This window comes from Chinchilla lanigera, unplaced genomic scaffold, assembly GCF_000276665.1.
Source record: "Chinchilla lanigera isolate Chin_1 unplaced genomic scaffold, ChiLan1.0 scaffold00075, whole genome shotgun sequence".
Classification (NCBI taxonomy): domain Eukaryota; kingdom Metazoa; phylum Chordata; class Mammalia; order Rodentia; family Chinchillidae; genus Chinchilla; species Chinchilla lanigera.
Window position 1 is genome coordinate 11,179,660 of NW_004955476.1, and position 19,467 is coordinate 11,199,126.

Here is a 19,467-nt window from a genome sequence, read left to right on the forward strand (position 1 = left end):
CCCACTGCCTCAGGAACATCCCTCATGACCACCAGCCACTCTCCAACCACATCCAGAACCCAGACCTCCTTTCCCATTCAGTCTGCCACATTCACAACAGCCTCCTCTCACACCACACCAACAAGTCTACACACAGTCTCTTCTGCTTCCACCATGACACCAACTGCTACCACCCAGCCAGCCACCATGGTGACACGAACCACATACACTCCACCAACACCAACCACCACCACCCGTTCCACCACCCAGGCACACTTGTCATTCAGTACAGCCAGGACCTCTCCTATCCACATCACACAACCTTCCTCCACACACCAACACCAACCCACGTCACCCCATGCTACCTCCATGACCGACTACACCTCTAGCACAGGGATCCCCACCACAATGGCCCTCACCACGTCCACCACACTCAGCAGTGCCCAAACCCCATTCTCCACACACTTCCTTCCAACGCTCTCTGTCGTCCACAGTCCACACCCCACAGGGCCCACCGCAGCTACATCCCTCGAGACCACCACCAACTTCCCAACCACATCAGGGCCCCAAACCCCACCTAGTAAGTCTCCCTCTGTGACCATGCCCTTGCTCTCACCAACCTCTCCGACACCCAGCATCCCAACCAGTCCATCCATGGCCTCTTCTGCCACCCCTGCTCATAGTCCTCCAACCGTGTCTATCAGCAGCAGTGGCAGTTCGCAGCTGACCACAACCACCGCAGCCACCACCGCCACACACACTTTCTCCCCTATTGACAGTCTCACCTCTCCTGTGCCCCTCAGCTCCAGCCTCCGCCCATTCCCTCCATCTCTCGGAACCCCTCTGTCTCCACACCCCAGCCTTACAACCACTTCTCTTTCTCCCACTACTTCTGCACATTCCTCTATCTTTCCCCTGGACACTCCACCTACCTCCCACACTCCTCTCTCGTCCTCCGCCTTCACTCCCTCACCCTCTGTGGGGAGTGTTTCCCAGCCCCCTCTCACCCCCAGCATGGTCCCTCCTAAGCCGTTTCCTACAGGCCCCACATCATCCTTTCCCTCTCTTTCTCCCCTTTCCTCTCCCCTGCCCCCCTCCATCCTGCCATCTGTCACCTTACCGGCCCTCTCTTCCCTGTCCACCACATCCACTGTGCACCTGTCCCCGCCCCTGGCCTCCAGCACAGACTCTCCATCCACATCCAGGACCACGTCCCAGGTCCCCCCGCCTTCCACGCTCTCCTCTCAGGCCACCACATTGCAGGTTACCACTCTTACCACCGCGGCCCCTGTGTCAGGCCTGGTGTCCTCAACTTTGGGAACGATATCCTCCCCGCACTCTCCACCCACCAACCTCACCACTAGGCACCCTGGGACCACTCTGCTGCCCACATCCACATTTACGTCCAGCTCGGTTGCTTCCCACACCTCACCCACCACCCTGGAGGTGCTGTCCACTGTGAGCCCCTGGATATCCCCTCTGGTGACCTCTTCCACTGGCTCTGCAGGTAAGTGGTGTCCTCCTAGCTCTGGACAGTGCTGCACCATCTCATCCCCAGGGGCTCTGACAGTCCTTGTCCCTCAGAGCCTGCGCTCTCCCTCCTGCAGCCTGTTCTGTCCTCCAAAGCCCAGCTCCAGCTGCTGAGCTCCAGCCTGTAGGAGGGCCTGCCGAGGCTGGCTTCTGCACATATGCCTTGCTCCTGACTCACGCTGCCTGATATCTGTTGTACAGTCACCTTCTCCAAGGGCCCCACTCAGCCCATGGAGCGCTCAGAGCACGTGAGGGCTCGCAGGGTCCCTGCCTCAGGAGCCAAAGGACAGGACAGCCAGGTGTAGATGTGGGCTCAGCACAGGCACCCAGAGCAGGCCCAGAGGGACAGGCCCCGTGTCCCCCTAGTGGGCACTCACCACAGGCATGGCTCCTTCCTGCCCTGCACAGGACCTGCCCGGCTCCTGAGCACCATGCTGTGCCAGGCTTGCCCCATGTTCCCTGGGGCTGGGCTCCCCTCAGCATGCTGGGGCTCCCCAGGCAGGACATCTCCCAGCCATCAGGACAGAGGGCTTGTTGCTGCTGGAGAGGACCAGGCAGCCTGCTGTTTCCTAGGAAAGTGACCTTGGGGAGCAGGGGATGGAATGGGAGGAGGCGGGGGCACAGGGAGGCTCCAAGCATGCAGGGCGGCTCGGTAGGCACACAGAGCGGAGTACCATTTCTGTTCCAGGATCTTTTATTAACTTTGTGTTATGGATTCATTAATTTTAAAGTATTAGGGGTCTAAAACAGGGCCCTTAAGCTACATCCTCGCCCTTTTAAGACAGGTCTCACTGAATTGCCCAGGCTGGCTTTGAACTTGAGACCCTCCTGCCTCAGCCTCTCAGAGTGCTGGGATTACAGATGTGCACCTCCAGACACAGCTTGTATTTCACCTTTTCAAAACCTCGAGTCCCATACTGGCATCTGCCATGCCAGCAATGCTGTCCCTGCTGTTCCCCTGCCCCACACTACACTGCTATATCCTGAGGGACCCTGGACTCCACCTGCCCTAGTAGGAGTGCAGGGCAAGAGGCTCCCCATCCCTTTCCCAAGCTGGGTGGCAGGGAGTCCTAGACACCACCACCTGCCCCAGCATGTGGATGTCCTCTGGGCCTCACCGAGTCCTACGTACAGCGGGCCGTGGTTCCCTGGGCATTTCACCCTGCAGAGCAGGGTCCAAGTCTGGTTGTGTGGGCGGGCGCCCTCCTACTTGCCATCTGGGACCTGCCCTACCAGCCTGACTCTGCCCCTCAACCCCAGAGCCCTGCAGGGTGCATGAGCGCGAACAGTTGGTCACTCACCAGGGCTGCACCGCTAACGTGACCCTGACCCTCTGCGAGGGCGTCTGCACCTCCTCCACCAGGTGAGCCACTCCATGCCCTCTTCCCACAGGGCCCAGGCAGCCTGGGACCAGGCTCCTGAGCAGCCTACAGATCCCTGGGTGCATACGCTTGGCCATGCCTACCCTGGCAGCAGCTGACAGAAAGCACCCTTGGGGCTCCTGCCCCAGTGCCAGCTCACCTACCCCTCTCTACTTGCCAGCTTCAATACCACCACCCAGCAGCTGGACGTCCACTGCGGCTGCTGCCGGCCTCTCAGCTCCTACACGCAGGAGCTCCTGCTGCCCTGCCAGGACCCCAGTGCGCCCAGCCAGCTGCTCACGTTCACCGTGCAAGTGGTCCACAGCTGTGTGTGCAGGCGCCAGCGCTGTGGAGAATAGAGGGGCAGGGTCAAAGGTCAAGGGACACACCTCTCTGGTCCCAATCCTAGTCCCAGGCAAGGCCTCAAGATCCAGAGCAGAGGGCAGGAAAGGAAGACAGGGCTGATCAGGTGGTGTTTACACCGGTGCAGGGTGAGCACCACATGCAGCAAAGAGCACAAGGCGACAGGAGGTGGGAGATGCCCTCCATGCCCACAGGACCTGCGCCTTCCAAGGAAGCCACTGCCGCCAACAAGCAGATTCCAAATAAACTGGTTCTTCTGAGGCAGCGGTCTATGGGCACTACTGTCACCGCCCCCTGGGAGTGGTGGGCTGTGTGGGACAGGAGGCTGCCTCCAGCCTCGGGGCCTTCCCCACCATCTGTGCTAACTCGGGCCCAGCTGAGTGCACCAGGGCCAGAGGCCTCCAGAGGGCAGTGCGGCCAGGGAGTCACAGCCCAGCACAAACTGCAGCCGGCAGCCTGGAAGACACTGGGAAGTCTGGCCAGGCTCCCCGCGCCACGGGTCAGCCTGGGAGACTTTGGCCAGCCCAGCCACACCCAGTCAGGCCACAGGACATCAGGCCGGGCCCAGAGTCAGGCTGGAGACACCAGTCAGGCCTGGGGACATCAGGGAGGCCCAGCCTCACCCAGTCAGGCCAGGGGACCTCACTTCGAAAGGGGGCCCCAGGTAGCCCCCATGTGACCTGAGACCTCAGCGCACCACAGGAACAGCACACTCACCTGATTGGAAAGGAGCCATGCCCGCTGCACCCTCCAGAGCCCCTTTGGTCAGGAGTCTAGTCATACTGGTGGAGCAAAGGCACATCACTTCCTGAGGTCCCCACACCCACACCTCCTGGCAGCCACTGTGTGGCAGGACAGGCCTGGTGGGCGGCACTGCACATCACCTGCCAGGTGGAGGGCCCTCAGAATGCTCCCCCCAAAGACCACACACACACTCTGGGCTCTGCTCTAGTGTTTATTTTCTTCTGAAGAGAAGGATACTGCAGGATGGCACCCTGCATGTGCAGAGGGCAGGGCTGGGCCCTGGTAGCAGCCCCTTCAGGCCAGGGGACTTTCCGATCGGAGATCAGCAGGGACACCTGGAGGCGTGAGCCACGGCCACACAGGCACAGGCAGGATACAGGCCACCTGCTGGTCAGACCCCAGGCTCCAGCAGACACGGCCAGGATCAGAGATGGAACGGTCTAAAGCCAACTGCACAGGATCCCCAGCATGGGACTGTGGGAACCTTGAGGGCTGGCACAAGGACGAGGCAGGGCCGCCTGGGTGGATGGCTACACTTGTGCCTCGAGAACCAGGGCTAACTGTGTGGGACAAAGCTGCCCAGCCTCGCCAGCGTGGAGCCTGGGCCTGGGCATACCTCGGGTCAGAGTACAGGCCCAGTAGTGGCTCCTGAGGCCACTCCACCCTGGCCTGTGGGCCTGCTACACACAAGGATGACTGTGAGGCCATGGTAGATTCCAGCGCAAACTCAGTGAGCCCACCAGGGCTGCCACCTCACCTGGCCTTGTCACTTCCTGCCCAGACTCAGGTTTCCTTCCTCCGCATTCAAGCTGCAGCTGCATAGGTGCAGGTCTGCAGCACTCAGGCCTGTGACTGGCACTAGGGGACACCACACTGACAGGAAAGGGCCACCAGCAGGGAGGCACGAGCACCACTCGGGACATCGCCACAACTGTGTGACCTGAGGCCTCAGTGCACCGTGGGAACAGCACATCTGCTTAACCAGAAGGGAGCTGGGCCCATGCCTTCCAGAGCCGCCTGGAGCTCCACCCTCCAAAACGCAGGTAAAAACATCACAGACACCCTCAGGAAGACTGCTAGAGACAGTCATGTCAATAGGGCAGAACAAGAGTCATTGAAACACTGACACACTTCCAGCCCCTAGGTTTAAAATCCTGCCCAGAAAGCATCCATTGGTGCCACAGCCGGACACAGGGACACAGGGCCCAGCCCAGGACCAGTCCCACACCTCCAGCAACTTGCATTACCCACAGCTTCTGGGACCAAGGAAGGGACAGCAGCACTCAATAAAACCTTAACAAAATTCCCACTTTCATTCAAACTTCTAATTTCCCTTTAATTTGTAGACTGAACCACAGGCTGCCTCAATTTCCCAGATCCAGGTCCCTCCTCGGACAGGCAGGCCTGCTGCGGTCCCTGTCAATAGCCCCTTCATGTCCCATGTGTGCCACGGGGCTGGGCAGGAGGTGCAGGTGCAGGCCCTGGTGCTGAGATGCTCAGACAAGGGTGCTATGTGCAGTGTGGTCACCAAGACAGTGGCAGAGACGAAGGGAAACAACACACACAACCCGATTGCCCGCATGGGGTTAGAACTGCTCTGACAGCAAGTCACATAGCCTCTGGGAGACGGTGTCCTTGCTTGTGCGCAGCGTGAGCCGGTACATCTGCAACAGAGGGCAGAGTCAGAGTGGACCAGGGCCACACACACCTTCTAGGCAGCCTCCAGCCCAGCCCACCCCACCCAGAGGCTGCCACCAGTATGTGACTATGAGTATGACAGACAGGACATCAGCACTGGGCAGCAGTGCAGGCTCAGGATAGAGGAGGCCAGCTGCTGCGCCACTCCAGAAAGCTGTCTGGCAGCTTCTTTCGCAGGCAACCATGACTATTCGAGGAGCAGGCTGTGCACGGAGGACTGACACATGCTGGCCCCCCGTGGAGGACATGGCTAGAGGTGCCACCAGCATGATGGCACAGCAGTGCGTGGTCAGCATGAAGCCAAGCAGGGCGGCTGGCCAGGAAGCCGCACCGCAGCAGCACACAGGCCCTTCCTGAGGACAAGGAGCACAGTACACAGGACAGGGCGTGGCCACAGGACTAAATGCTCCATCAGCTGAGCCACCCTTAGGATCCACACTCACCCTGCACAAGTCATGCTGTTTCCTTCAGGGCACTCACCTGAGCTTGCAGATTCGGCTCCAAACGCAGCAAGCATCCGATCTGGGTGGTTTTGGTGTGGATAATGCCAGCGCCCACGAAGTTCGCAGGGTTAGGATCAACTTCTTCAAGGAGTGCCGATCCAAACCCGATGATCTGTTCAACAGGAGCTGGATCAGGATGCAATTGCTGGGCACAGCCACCTCAGTGCCCCTTATGGTACCCACATGGCCACTCACCTTTGCCTTGGTGATCTCTGTGTCCATCGGGTGCTTTGCTTTGAAGATGTTCTGCACTTCCTGCTGAGGACTACAAGCAACAGCACAGGTCAGTGCCCAGCCACACCAGCCATGACCACCACCCTGCCCTGCAGCACCTGCTCCCCACCGCCTGTGCAGCCCTCACTTGCTCAGCTGCTTCCAGCGCTGGAAGAAGTCCTGAGACGCCATCTCTGTGGGCTGGAAGAACTTGTTCAATGTGATGGGTAGCTTAACAGACACATTCTGGAAGGTGCCGCCATACCTACAGAGAGCACCACGTTGGCAGAGTGAAGGGCAGCCAGGGACCCCGCAGGGGGCAGGCAGCTCCCATGAGGTGTCCCACTGTGAGCCAGGATGCCTGTCCTGTGCACAGAGTTGGAAGTGTCCAGGGGAACAGACGTGCCCTCCATGCAGCCCACCCCACTAAGGGCAGTCGCAGGCAGGCAAAGCCGAGGCCACAGCACTATGCCAGCAGTGGGGGGACAAGTGCTTCTCCTCACAAGGCTCCCCACCACGGACGAAGGCCACACAGGTCGGCAGGGCGCCGGATCTCCCACCACCACCTCCCGTTCCCATTGGTCAGTTTCCGGGCACCAAGTCTAAAACTTATGTGGGTTTCTTCCCCGACAAAAAGCCTGAAGGAAGTATTTGCTAAGTCTGCTGTCCTAACACCTGACAATGCTTCTCCAAACCCTTCTGCCACACAGTGCCCGACATCTATACTGCCGTCCCCATTGTCACAGGAGGTGCTGAGGGGAGAGGGGGCTATGTTGATGTCCCAGCCAGGTCCAACGGGTCTGCCCTCAAGGGCCACACAGGACCAGGCGTCCACCCCAGCCTAAAGCACGCAGCTCACCAACCACACAGCAGCACCTAAGGCCCTGTGGGCTGCAGCATACTCAGGGCCACACCCCCTCCTGCCTCACTCTCTGAGCACCATGGGCCACAGAAACCCATGCCACAGGTGTGCAAGGCTCCACCACAATCCAGCTCGGCCCCGGGAGTCTCACCTGAACTGGATGTTGAGGACCGGCGCCTCTGTGAAGTCAGACACACACTCGATGTTGACCACCTGCTGCACCTGCGCACCCCCGTCCACGGTTGGGTCCACAGGCTTGGTCTGCAGGTTCAGATGTGGCTGCGTTAAGGAGTCTAGCTCTGCCAGGAGGGTGAGACGGCAGAAGCTGCAACGAGGCAGCATACGTCCAACCGTGCCCTGCTGACAGCCACACACAGCAGCCCTCTCCCTTGGCTCCCTGCTCCCTGTCCCACAGCCCATGGGCATCACACCTGATCCAGCTGACTGCCTGGCTTCCCAGGGGCCTTAGCGTGCTGGCCACTGTGGCCTGAGAGAAGCCCCCACTCACGGCCTCAGTAAACAACTGACAGACGCTTCCAGGGCGCCGAGCCTCTGTGGGGAGGTTGCGCCTGCCGGCCGTGTACATGCAGTACAGGGCTTTCCATAGCCACTCCTGAAAAATGACCCGTGGCAGCAGGGTGAGTGGTACACACCTGTCATCCCAGCACTCAGGAGGCTGAGCCAGGAGGATCACGAGTCCAAGGCCAGCCTGGGCTACACAGTGAGTGCAAGGCCACCCTGAACCTACACAGCCAAACCTTGTCAGAAAAGGAAGGGGAAGGGGAAGGGGAGAAAAAAGAACAGAACAGGTCTAAAAAAGAAAAAATCTACACAATGAAGGTTGGACCTGTAGGTGGGCAGGGGACAGCTTCTCTGCCCTCTGGACCCAGAGCCTATGAGCTGCGGAGTGCAGGGCCCTGGGTACCCACATTCCCAGAGGCCCAGGTAAAGGATGCTCAGAGGAGACTGGCAGGTGGCAAACTTAGGCCCAATTGTGGACGGAGCCTTTAACATGTGACCTGAACGTGAACATCTGCCTGCTCTCTCATGGTCTGTGTGGAAGCGTGGTGTGGACACAGATGTGCCTGTCAGGAGCTCACTGCTCCGCACCGGTGACCGTGAGCCCAGAGTCCTCACATGCACAGCACAGCTGTCCCAGGGAAGCGACCCCTGCCGGGACAGGGATGTTCCTCCCTGCTGAGCTGGGGCCTCTCATGCACCTCACACACTAGACTAGTGGGTGAACGCAACGAACATCCACCTACCCCAACCACATGCTCCCCACTTTCAGCAAAAGCAGCCACCCCTGCGGACTGCCCCAGACATGGAGCCCTGGGGCTCCCAAGTAATGAATAGCGTCTGGGAGGACAAAAGGAGCGGAGAGGAAGCGACTCACGCTGCCAAGGGAAGGCGACACGTGTGTGCACCTCAGAGGAGCCGGCACCAAAGCCCACTCCCAGAGAGAGGCAGCACCGGACTGCACGGCACCTCAGAGACCCTGCCCCTCTCGTCACACTGCCTCCCACCATGTCCTGGGTCACAGTCTACCCGTGTCTGTCCATCTATCCAGGGGCAGAGCCAAGGATATTAGCCTGTAGGTCATCTGCACAGATCAGCGTTGGAGTGAAGTTTAAGAACTGTGTGGAGGTCTTGTTACCATAAAATATGAACATTCGGCCTAGAAGGAAACAGAGTAACTCGTTTCACAGGATGCACACTCCTGCTGAACATTCGCAGGAGCAGTGTCCCCTGCACTCCAGCTGCTCTTAACTGTTGTGACCCACGACTGCTGTTACATTAAAAACAAGCCTGTTCTAGTCTTCAAAACAGTGTGGTCACGTGGGCCAGGCGTGGGCTCTCCTGCGTCAGGGCCCATCCCAGGCTCCTTTCACACACAGGGCCATGCTTGGCACTGCAGACACCACGGGCTGCACCACATGGTCCCACTGACCCTGTGCCAGGGTGCCCTGCAAGATCTGCGTCCACCAGCTGGCCCAGAGCGGGTGCTGCCCAGATGTGGACCACCCCTTCATATGTCAGCCACCAGCTCTGTGCTAGGCACACAGGGATGGGCTGCTGCTGCGGCTGGCAACAGCAGAGCAGGTGCGACCCAGATCTGAGTGGACATGTGACCCTCTAAACGCAGAAGGGAAAGAGAACTTCCAAGGGTCTGCAAAACGGAACGCTTTGGCATCACTCCTGCACAACCCAAAGAGTGAGCCCAGCCCAGGAAGGCCAGGATGGCCCCAGCAGAGGGATGGTCAAGCCAGGCACAGAGGATAACCTGCATGCCACATGATTCCCAACCCTCTGATGGACTCACCAAGCTATGGAGCCACTGTGGTGGTGACCAGTGGTAGGAAGGGCTTAACCTTTCCTTTTTGGACTCAAAAACGTTTCTTCCCTTTTGTGTTAATTGTGGTGAATGACACATAACCTACAATGTTCCATCTTAGCTATGTTTAAACTCACAGTCAGGGCATGAGCCTGTCCACACCATGTGCAGCCAGCAGCACTGCCCTCCTCCAGGGCTTCCTCATCTCTGCCCACTAGACATGACCCAGCCCAGAACCATCCTTCTCTCTGTGGATGCCTCTGGGCCTCCTGTGAGTGACTCCTGCCAAGACCTGCCCTTGGCGACCGGCTTCCTGCGCTGAGCACAATGTCCGTGAGGACCAGCATTCTCCCTCATGGTCTGCCATGTTCGGTTTATCCATCTGCTGATGCAGGCTGGGCTGCTCCTCCACACTGACCACACCTCTTCCAGCCCAAATGTCTCTCCAGATCCAACTTTCAACTTCGCTGGGTCCACACCTAGTGTGGCATTGCTAACTTTCTGAGGAGCTGCCCGCCGTTCTCCATGGCAGCTACCCCACCCTACACCCCTCATGGCAGAGTGGCAGGGTGCCAGCCCGCCATGCACACCAGCACCTGGTCTGTGCCCGTGGTGTGAGAGGCACCTTGTGTGATTGTTGCCACCTGCCTCGTGCCCCGGGAGGTGTCTGATCCCCATCGGCTATTTGTGCTCCTGGGCCAAGCCGTGGGCACGGTCCCTCATGTGTCCCAGATGTTCATCTCTTGCCAGCACATGATCTGCAAACATCTCTCACCACTTTTACAAGCTTTCATTAAGTAACTAAAACACATACCTAGATTCTGCCGAAATTCAGACTTAAGTCCAATTTGAAGCAGCTGGTTTTCAAACAACACACCGTTATTTTTACACACAAACCTAGGGGAAAGGGACAGTGTGCACGTCACTCCAGGCTACTACTGAAGCACAAGGGTTTGCTCTGGGGAAGCATTTAGTGCACACTAAGGAGGAACAGTACGGAGGGGGCACAGTGACCATCACTCCTAAGACCCAGACCTAGAGATGACGGGCGGACACCTCCTCATGTCGGGCAGGCAGGACCGCACCAGGGAGAAGAGGTACCCGCAGGGGAGGCCTAGGCACAGAGGTACATCCTCAGGACAGCCAGGGGCAGATGCAGAGGCACCCATCTATCACAGCCAACCCCCACCCCTGCACGCAGGCCACACCAACGTCCACACAGATGCACTTGGGTCACACGCTGAGCTTGGGCTGCACGAGAAAGAAGTCCTACATGGCAGGCTGCTTCCCAAAGGGTCCCCAACCAGTCAGCAGGCGCCCTCAACCTGCCATTGGGTTGTATCCCTGTGGATGCCAGTGGGGGCCAGGAGAGACAGCCCAAGCCAAATACATGCCCAGCAATGGCCCTCTGCCCACACACCAGCACGCAATGGAGCCCTGGGGAGGGCTGAGCCACTGAGACAGTTCCCAGGCCAATGGGCAGGGCTTCCATGTTAGCCAAGAGCCAGGGTGCTGCACGCCAGGATTCTTAGCACTAGGGAGACTAAGGCAGGAGGATCTCAAGTTCAATCCCAGCCTGGGCAACTTAATGACTAAACAAGACCATCTCAAAATAAAAATTAAGCCTTCTGTACTTGTTGTTTTTGTTGTCTTCCACCGCCATGAACTGCTGCCCCTGTGCCATGCACCACTCTGCCTTAGAGCTGACTATGGACTGAAACCTCTACAAACTGTGAGCTAGATAAACCTTTCCCCCTTTTAAACAAATAAACAAATAAATAAATACAAGCAGGGTTATAGATCAATGTAAAGGCCCTGGGTTCACTCATCCCAGTACCACACACACAAAAAAAACAAGGGCATTTGAGTTTTGTGCAGCAGCCTTGCAGAGACGGGTGGGTGCCAGAGCCTGATACCTGCAGAAGCAGCCTCCAGGCCCAAAGCACGGCCCCTCGCCCCTCCCCCCACCACTCATCTCAGCTGCTATGAGTGCCTGGCGGCTCTCAAAGGCCAGTGTGGCGATGACACACAGGGCCGAGGCTGCGCTGGCCAAGGCCCTGTCAGGCTCCGAAGAGCCAGCTACCTGGCAAAGTTGTCTTCAGAGCCGGGAGCCAAGGGTGCGACGGCCGATGCAGAGTCGGAGAAGACGTCCACCAGCAGCCCACCTGCCGAGGGCGGGGGCCCCGTGGGGGCCGGGGGGGCAGCCCCCAGACCCAGCAGGTCAGCAGACGGAGAAGGCGTGGACTGCAAAAGAAGGAGCAAGAATGTCCATGCTAGGCCATGAGGCACCTGGGCCACTGACCCTGTGCCCACTCCCACCAGCTGTGGGCACCCTACGAGGTGATCCCACCAGGCTCGAGCCAAGGACAGAACGGCCACAACAGCCACACATGACAGGAGACAGAGTGGCTGTTCAAAGTGTTGCGTGAAAGAAAAAGTCCTGGAAAAGTTTCTGCCACCAAAGAGACCACTCAGGAGTAAAGTTGAATATGACAAAGTAAGAAGATGACTTTCCACGTTCATCCGTAGTTTAACACATGCCTGCAGGCTGGTACTGCCAGCAGCTCTGACAGCCCAGCAGCAAGACATACAAAGTATGACCCAGGCACAAACATATTGTTAAGCTTTATCTAGTTAGGAAGAAAAGTAGATAAAAGCCTCTAGATACACATTTTACAAAGCCAACACTTCTCCATCCCTGCCAAAGCACAGGAAAAGAGATGCTGGCACTGCCATGCACGAGGCCAGAAGTGCAGGATATGCCACCCCGTGCCCACTCTGCTGGCCCCAGGGACCGTGGGACACTGCAGCCTTCACCACCAGAGGCACCAGGCCTCCAGCCTTGGACCCCGCCAACACCTGCCCCCTCCTACTAGACAACCACAAAGACAAAGCCAGAGCCTTGCTCCCCTGGAGACTGACCATGGCCACCCGACACCCCACCCATGCTGCACTGACTCACGACCCAGGGGGCTGCTCCCCAGCCACAGAGGCCCCCAGCTTCCCGGCACAGTCAGCCGGCTCACACTAGAAGTGGACATGTGAGACCACAGCTGCTCATGCCCTCACATGCGAGGCAGGGTGTCAGGCTGTGTCCGTACAGTTGTGTGGTTCTCTGTACAACTGTCACTGCAAGACAAATGGGGCAAAAGCCTGGTGTGGTGGAACACGCCTGTAACCCCAGAGCTGGCAAGGCTGAAACAGGAGGATCACCTTTGTCCAGCCTGGACTATATAGCAAGACCCTGTCCTACAAACAAACAACAAAAAACATAAATGAGGCAACACCAAGTACATGTTCTGCAAGGGGCTGTGGGTGTGAGTGGACGGGACCCCAGGCTGTCGAAGCCCCCAAGCAGGCCAGGCAAACTCGCCAAGCACCAAGAGGGGTGCATGGGGGCCAAGGACATAGCAGGCTCTGAGCCCCCCATGGCTGTGCACTCCTAGAGGGCCACTGACAGCACCACCCTTAATGACTGTGTCAAATGCATCCCAAGAAAAGGGGGTCCTAGAGGGTACCCCCATACCCACAGCAGGAGCTACGGCTGGGAGAGTGCGGTCCTGGTGTGGTTCTCCCAGCCTAGAGGATTTCTCCCACTCAGTACTCCAAGACTTTCCCAGTGCTCCCGAATGTGCCTGAGGTTCCCAAAGCTTTGTAAGTCAGGAAACCCCTCCTGCCCTGGAGCTTCGAGGAGCCTGAAAGCAGGTGCCCCATGGAGGAGCAGGCAGCAGCCCCACTTTCCTCTCTGAGCACCCCCTGGCACCAGGCCACCCTCCTACACCTCCTCCCTCCTCAGGAAGAGGCAGCCATGGAAACGAAGAGAAGTACTTGGGGCCCAGACGTGCAGCTCAGCGCCACAGGCAAACGCACAGTGCAGCCACGACAGCCACCGCAGGGCTGCAGGCAGGTGCATCCACTCTCTATGGAGCTCGTGGACAGCGCAGACGTCTACAAAGAACTCGTTCTGGCATCATCACAACCTTAAACCGTCACTCTGGTCAATGTTATACCAAAGCAGAAGCTCCTCTACCCATTGTGCAAAGCCCAGAGCCCGGGGAACTCCTTCATAAAAGGGGACTGTCACTGGGCAGCCCTGTCATGAGCTGGAGGACACCCTGGGGTTCAGCACCCCCAGCTCATGCAGCTCCCACTACAACTGCCACTGGTGTCCCCAGGACCCTCTCTGGATGACCACCTCACTAGCAACAACTCCAGGGGACATCAGGAATGTCACAGGGCTCCCCACACAGAGAAAGGCCCAGCTCCAGAGCACAGCAAGGTGTATTCTGGAGGCTCTGAGAACCAACCCTTCAATCACACAGGCAGGTGGGGCGAGGGTGGGAGAAGGGGCACCGGAAGAAACACACCTCTTGCTGACATCAGAGCCCACCCACCACCCAGGGAAATGCAGGGCTGGGCAGGACAGCCCCATGGGGCACTGCCACGAACAGGTATCTGAAATGAGAACACTTGATCACAGGTGCCCGTGAGGAGGTCCTGCAAGGAGCAGCAGGTCTCAGACACAGGCTGCCATGAAGCACATCAGAGGAGACCTGTTTCCCCAGGGCACCCATGAGCGACACGGGGAAGGCCTCCATCCTGGATGGGGAAGAAGGAAACAAGAACAGCCATGGAGGGGCACTTTCCACCACAGACGCCAGGGAGCACGGCCATCCAGGTAACACCATGCTCCACTGCAGGTCACCATGGCGGGGTGTTTGTTCCCACGGGTCAGAGGCTACCGCAGGAGGGTGGGCGGCCACAGCCCTGCAACCCAGGGCTACGGAGCCACCCCACCACAGAGACCACCCACAGCCACATGCAAGGATAGACACGGCCTTCAAGATAGCCCCGGGGGGCCTGGGTGTGGGGCACACTCTGTCGCCTGCCCTGGGTTCCCAGAGTGGGGAACCCACCGCAGCACTGGCGCTGGCCGGGGCAGGCTCAGGGCCCCCATTCACATCGGCGCTGCGCTCACGCTTGGCCTCCTCCAGGTCAGTCACCGTGCTCGGCCCCTTCTTCTTTTTGAGTTTGGCCAGGATGGAGGACTCGCGCTCTGGGAAGGGCGGCATCTCCTCCAGCACAGTTGCCTGGACAAAGAGATAGGCGTTCAAGGGGAGTGCCCACCAGTCCCGGCTCTGGTACGCAGCCCCCCAGGCACCATACCAGAATGTCGGTGCTGGCCACAGTGCTGAGCCGCAGGTACTCCACGGCCCGCTGCTGCAGCTCCACGTCCGCATTCTTGAGCTGGCTGTCGCTGCGCAGCACGTCCTGGATGGTCGTCTTCACCTCAGGGAACAGGTTCACGAACTTGATGTAGGTGGACAGCAGCAGGGCCCGCGTGGGGACGCTGCACAGGTGGAACTTAGAATGTAGCAGGTTGAACTGGATCAGAGGGCTGCAGGCAGAAAAGACAGCGCTCAGAGACCCAGCCCACGGGCTGGCATGCCCACCAAGACACAAGCCTCTGTAAGGCTGCACCCTGGTTCCGGGCCCACTGGGCCACATTGCCACAGGTTCCCAGAGCCCTGCCAGGGACTGGCCAGAGGAAAAAGGATGGCAGCGCGAGGGCAGCAGCTCCCTGGACATGATGCATATCATTCATCACCCCCATAGCCCAGGCATCTCACCTGGACCTCGGGTCTCCAGCTATCAGGTTTCCAAACTCTCCCAGGATGTAGCCGCCCACTTTGACCAGGTTCTCATGGCACGCAGGGGCCTGTAGGGCCTGTGAAACCAAAAACCTGGTGAGCCAGGGCCCAGCTGGCCACACCCTGAAGGGTTCGGCAACAGCCAGTCAAAAGCCAGGAGGGGGCCATACTTCGAGGCATGTTATGTCAGCGTGCATTTCCTCCAGAGACCCCAGAAACCTCTGGTGGTTGCAGCCCAGAACCGGGGCAGCGTCAAGTGGCCAGCATGGCCCTGTGGGAAGCCCTCGGCACCCTCTCCAGGCCAGTAAAAGGCACAAGGCATGGGCACAGGCAGTTTTCACAGAGGCCCTCGGAAGCCACAATGTCACACCTGGTACACACTTGGATGGCCGGGGAAGAGTGAAGCCTCACAGAGCAGGAAGGGAGATGAGGCTCTCCCAGCAGGACCCTGCGCCTCTGCTCCCAGGAGCCTGGCCATCGCCACTCGTGGGACACCCTCCCCTGCCCGCCTCACGGACCCAGCCTTACCTCAAACACCGTCTTGGCGGCATAGCCCTGCACGTCGTCACGGTTGATGACGATCTGAATGACACGGTACCACACCTCCTCACTGACATAGTCCCCTGCGATGCGGATCAGGTTCAGGATGGTGTCCACATACCAGGTGTAGTCCACTGCGTACTTCTCAGCCAGGATGGCCACCTTTAGCACCTGGGGGGTGGGCTGGTCAGAAGAGGCCAGCAGGCCAACCGCAATGCCCAGGACAACCCGCAACAAGCCCATCTGAGGCTTCAGAAGGACGTGGTGCTGGGGAGCATAGGTCTCAGAGGAGCCCATGACCCAAAAGCAGGGCCACTACCTCCCCACTGTCCACTGTTACAGGACCAAAGGGCCATAGAGAAGCCAGCGCCAGCCAGAGAAGCAGCAGAGGGCAGGCTCCTCCCTGAAGTTTTGGGGCTGCAAGTCCCCTCCCCAAGTCAGCATGGAGCCCAGGACTACAGCGAAGGCTCCACTGCCCCGCTCCTTCTTGGAGACAAAGGAAAACCAGCTCTACAGTAGGTGCCAGAGAAGGTTCACAGGCTGAGCACAAACAGGCCACAGAGAAGGGACCAGGGGTCCCAGTGTGCCTGCCTGGCACCAGCTACTGTGGCCTCCTTCCAACCACGAGCTGCCGCCACACTCAAGAACAAACACGACGGTGCTACTGGTGCTGGTCTAGGCTTGTAACACACAGAAACCCTTGCAACACACACATGACACATGCACAAGCCAGCCAGATGGACAGAGTCACAGGCACCAAGGAAAGAGCGTGATGGGCCGCGCCGGCGAGGTACTCACGATCTCCTCACGGATGGAGTAGTCAGCCGTCTCAAGGTAGCTCAGCATCTCGGCCACGATCTGCTGAGCATTGCTACGGTCGCACATGGCGTAGAGCAGATCCACGGCCCGCTGCCTCACGCTTACATCCCGCTCAGTCTGGGGACAAGGCAGAGTCAGAGCTGCGCATACATGAGGTCTCGCCCGCCAGGTGAGCACCCTCACCCTAACTCACTGGGACCAAACAGACTGGCTGGGACTCTCTGGGAACCTAGCGCCATTGCAATCCCTACTCCTCCCTGCCCACGCCCCTGGGGATGGGGTCAAGGGCCTCCATTGTGTGGTCACAGATGCCACCTTCCCGTCACCTGGGAGCTCGCTATGGTGAGCACGGGAATGAGATGGCAAAGGCAAGGGGTGGGGCCCGCCCAGAGCCAGACCAGAGAGGGTCCCTCAAGGGCTGCAGTGAGAGGGGTGACCACAGCCACCGGCAGGACCCGAGGTCCTGACCTCTGCTCAGCAGGCCCTGAACAACTACATCACACAAACAGCAGTGTACATCAGACCTGCCAGGCCTCCCTTAGCCTAGGCCACACCAGCGCAGGTTCACATCCTGTCACCTGTGTAACAAGCAGGACTGTCTGGCCAGTGTGCGCTAGGCCAAAAAATGCCTAGCACATGAGACCAACAGCAAGGACAGACAGCCCCATCAGGTTCTCACAATTCTAGGATTTTAATTCATGAACACTTGTGTTTGACAAGGTGAATTTTCCTTGAAAATAGTAACTTTTCTTGCAGATAAAAACAAGACAGCTAGACATGGTGGTGCACACCTGTACCCTGGGAAGCTAAGGCAGGAAGACCACAAGTTCTAGCCTAGCCTGGGCAACTTAGTGACTAGCAATGCCTTGTCTCAAAATTAAAAAGCAAAAAAAGTTGCTAGGGAGCAGCTCGGTATACCTGGGTTCGATCCCCAGTACCTCAAAAAAAAAAAAAAAACAAAAAAACACAGTACTTCATTCTTCTCCCTGAGGCAGAACGGCTTCCATCCACTAAACAACGAGCAAGGACTCTACGATCAGGCACCACACAGGGACGACAGCTGTGCAGGGGCGCCCAAAGGGAGCCGTGCAATCTCCAGGCACCAGAGTGCTGTGGCCATCTGTGTGACAGCAGGTGACAGGGGCCGAGCCAACACCTCAGGCCCCACACCCACCACAGGAGCACAGTTCAACCTCCCCGTGCCCCAAAGCCCCCGGCAGCAGGCAGCACCTTGAGGGCATTGATGACAGTGTCAATGTGCGTCTTGACGGCCTCATGGGAGAACTCGGAGCTGGCCAGCGTGCACATGCTCTCCAGCGCCAGGTAGCGCAGGTTGGTCTCACGGTGCTGCAGGAATTGGCCCAGCTGGTTGCAGGCACGCACCAGGAGGTTAGGCTCACTATGTGGAGAAGAGAGACACAGCAGGAGTTCCCTCAGTGCCCGGCACACTCAAGGACCTCCACTCCGGCCTGGAAGCCAGGGTCAAAGCAGTCAGATACCACACAGGTGCCCAGCACACAAAGCCCAGAAATGGGCCCTGAGCTTGGTCTCTCGTCTATGTCCCTGCAGCCAGCACAGGGTCTGTAGCACCTACCACTCGGAAGCTGGCTGCACAGACCCCTCCTGAGCCCCGATTCTGATTCTGCCACAGCCTAGAGGCCTGGGCTCGGTGTAACTTGGGGGAAACACTCCCAGGACACAGCCCAGTGCTTCAGGGGCCTTCTCATAATTTGTATCTGGGTGTCCCCCTAAAGCCTCATGGGACTATGGGGGGTGGGCAGGAAGAAGCTTGTCTTGCTCTCTCCTCACGTGCTGCTTTGCTACTTTCTTCCTGCCATGAACTGCTGTCCCTCTGCCCTGTGCCCCACTGCCTTGGAGCCAGCTGACTATGGACTGAAACCTCCACAGATTGTGAGCTGACAAACTTTTCCCCCTTTAACTTGTGGGTGTCAGGTACTTTGTCTCAGCAATGAGAAAAGTAACCAAGATAGGCCCTCCTGCCTCCTGTGGTGGGTTTCTAAGTACATACAGCTAATGAGGACAGAGAAGGGTGCTCTGGATATGAAACTGTTTCCACAGTTCCTGGCCCTGCTGAAGTGCAACTCTGAGGGCTTCTGTCACAGCAAAGGACATCTGTCAAGACACATTGTGACTGAAAACGGCTAGTCTCACTGCTGTGTGCCCTGCCGGCCATGCACAAGCCAGGCCCTGAGGACAGGCAGCAGGGCTGAGCGGAGGAGGTGGACAGTAAGCCCTGGGCTGTGAGAGCAGCCGTCCCTCTGCACCACGAGCGTGGGCTCAGTCAACACCACCACGGCCCCAAGAGGCTGTGGGTCAGCACGGTAAGCCACTAAGAACCCAGCAAGGCCTATGTCCAAAGATGAGAGGAGCTAGGCAGAACGATGCTAGCTACTGAGGGAGGTCTTGGGGACAGGTGGGAGAGAAGGGAAGAAGGGGGCTCACGTGGGAGGTGGGGTGCTGAGGAAGCTGCATGTCGGGTCTGATTAGGGACAGATGCTGGAGGCCACCGCAGCCCTGTCTGCAAGGGAAGTGCTGCAGACGGGCCCACCTGTCATGGTGGATGATCAGGCTGATGGCCTCGAAGAGGACGGCGTTCTTGGCATTGGAATGCTGCACCTTCTTGGACTTGGGTGGCTCCTGCGCCTTGTTCAGGATAGTTTCCAGACACTCGGTCAGGCGGCCTCGCACTGCAGGGTCTTCTGGACAAGACAGCACTGTTGGCCAGGCCCCCAGCCCCGGCAGGCAGCCACCCACCCTACCTGCAACACGTCCCGGGACATGGTCAACACGGCCCCTCACAGCTGCATCCACACAGGGCGGAGCACTGCCAAGACCCAGGGACACAGTG

General features: G+C 58.6%; 2 protein-coding genes across 2 annotated transcripts in view; one reads left to right on the forward strand and one right to left on the reverse strand.

Moving 5' to 3' along the window:
- Muc6 (mucin 6, oligomeric mucus/gel-forming) overlaps positions 1-5,015 on the forward strand; it is a 19,252-nt gene extending 14,237 nt beyond the window's left edge. Inside the window, exons 31-33 of the mRNA XM_013502906.1 lie at positions 4-1,486; positions 2,770-2,872; positions 3,052-5,015. Of these exons, the coding sequence (XP_013358360.1) occupies positions 4-1,486; positions 2,770-2,872; positions 3,052-3,229 (1,764 nt within the window). The 3' untranslated portion in view covers positions 3,230-5,015. The remainder of the gene's footprint in view (positions 1-3; positions 1,487-2,769; positions 2,873-3,051) is intronic.
- A 269-nt stretch (positions 5,016-5,284) lies between these two features.
- Positions 5,285-19,467, reverse strand: part of Ap2a2 (adaptor-related protein complex 2, alpha 2 subunit) — a gene marked incomplete at its 5' end in the record, with an annotated part of 44,442 nt that continues 30,259 nt past the window's right edge. The window contains 15 exon segments of the mRNA XM_005401795.2: positions 5,285-5,641; positions 6,156-6,290; positions 6,374-6,443; positions 6,540-6,656; positions 7,405-7,528; positions 8,842-8,931; positions 10,403-10,485; positions 11,672-11,832; positions 14,505-14,678; positions 14,755-14,986; positions 15,219-15,316; positions 15,768-15,950; positions 16,578-16,715; positions 17,829-17,997; positions 19,168-19,318. Of these exon segments, the coding sequence (XP_005401852.1) occupies positions 5,564-5,641; positions 6,156-6,290; positions 6,374-6,443; positions 6,540-6,656; positions 7,405-7,528; positions 8,842-8,931; positions 10,403-10,485; positions 11,672-11,832; positions 14,505-14,678; positions 14,755-14,986; positions 15,219-15,316; positions 15,768-15,950; positions 16,578-16,715; positions 17,829-17,997; positions 19,168-19,318 (2,003 nt within the window). The 3' untranslated portion in view covers positions 5,285-5,563.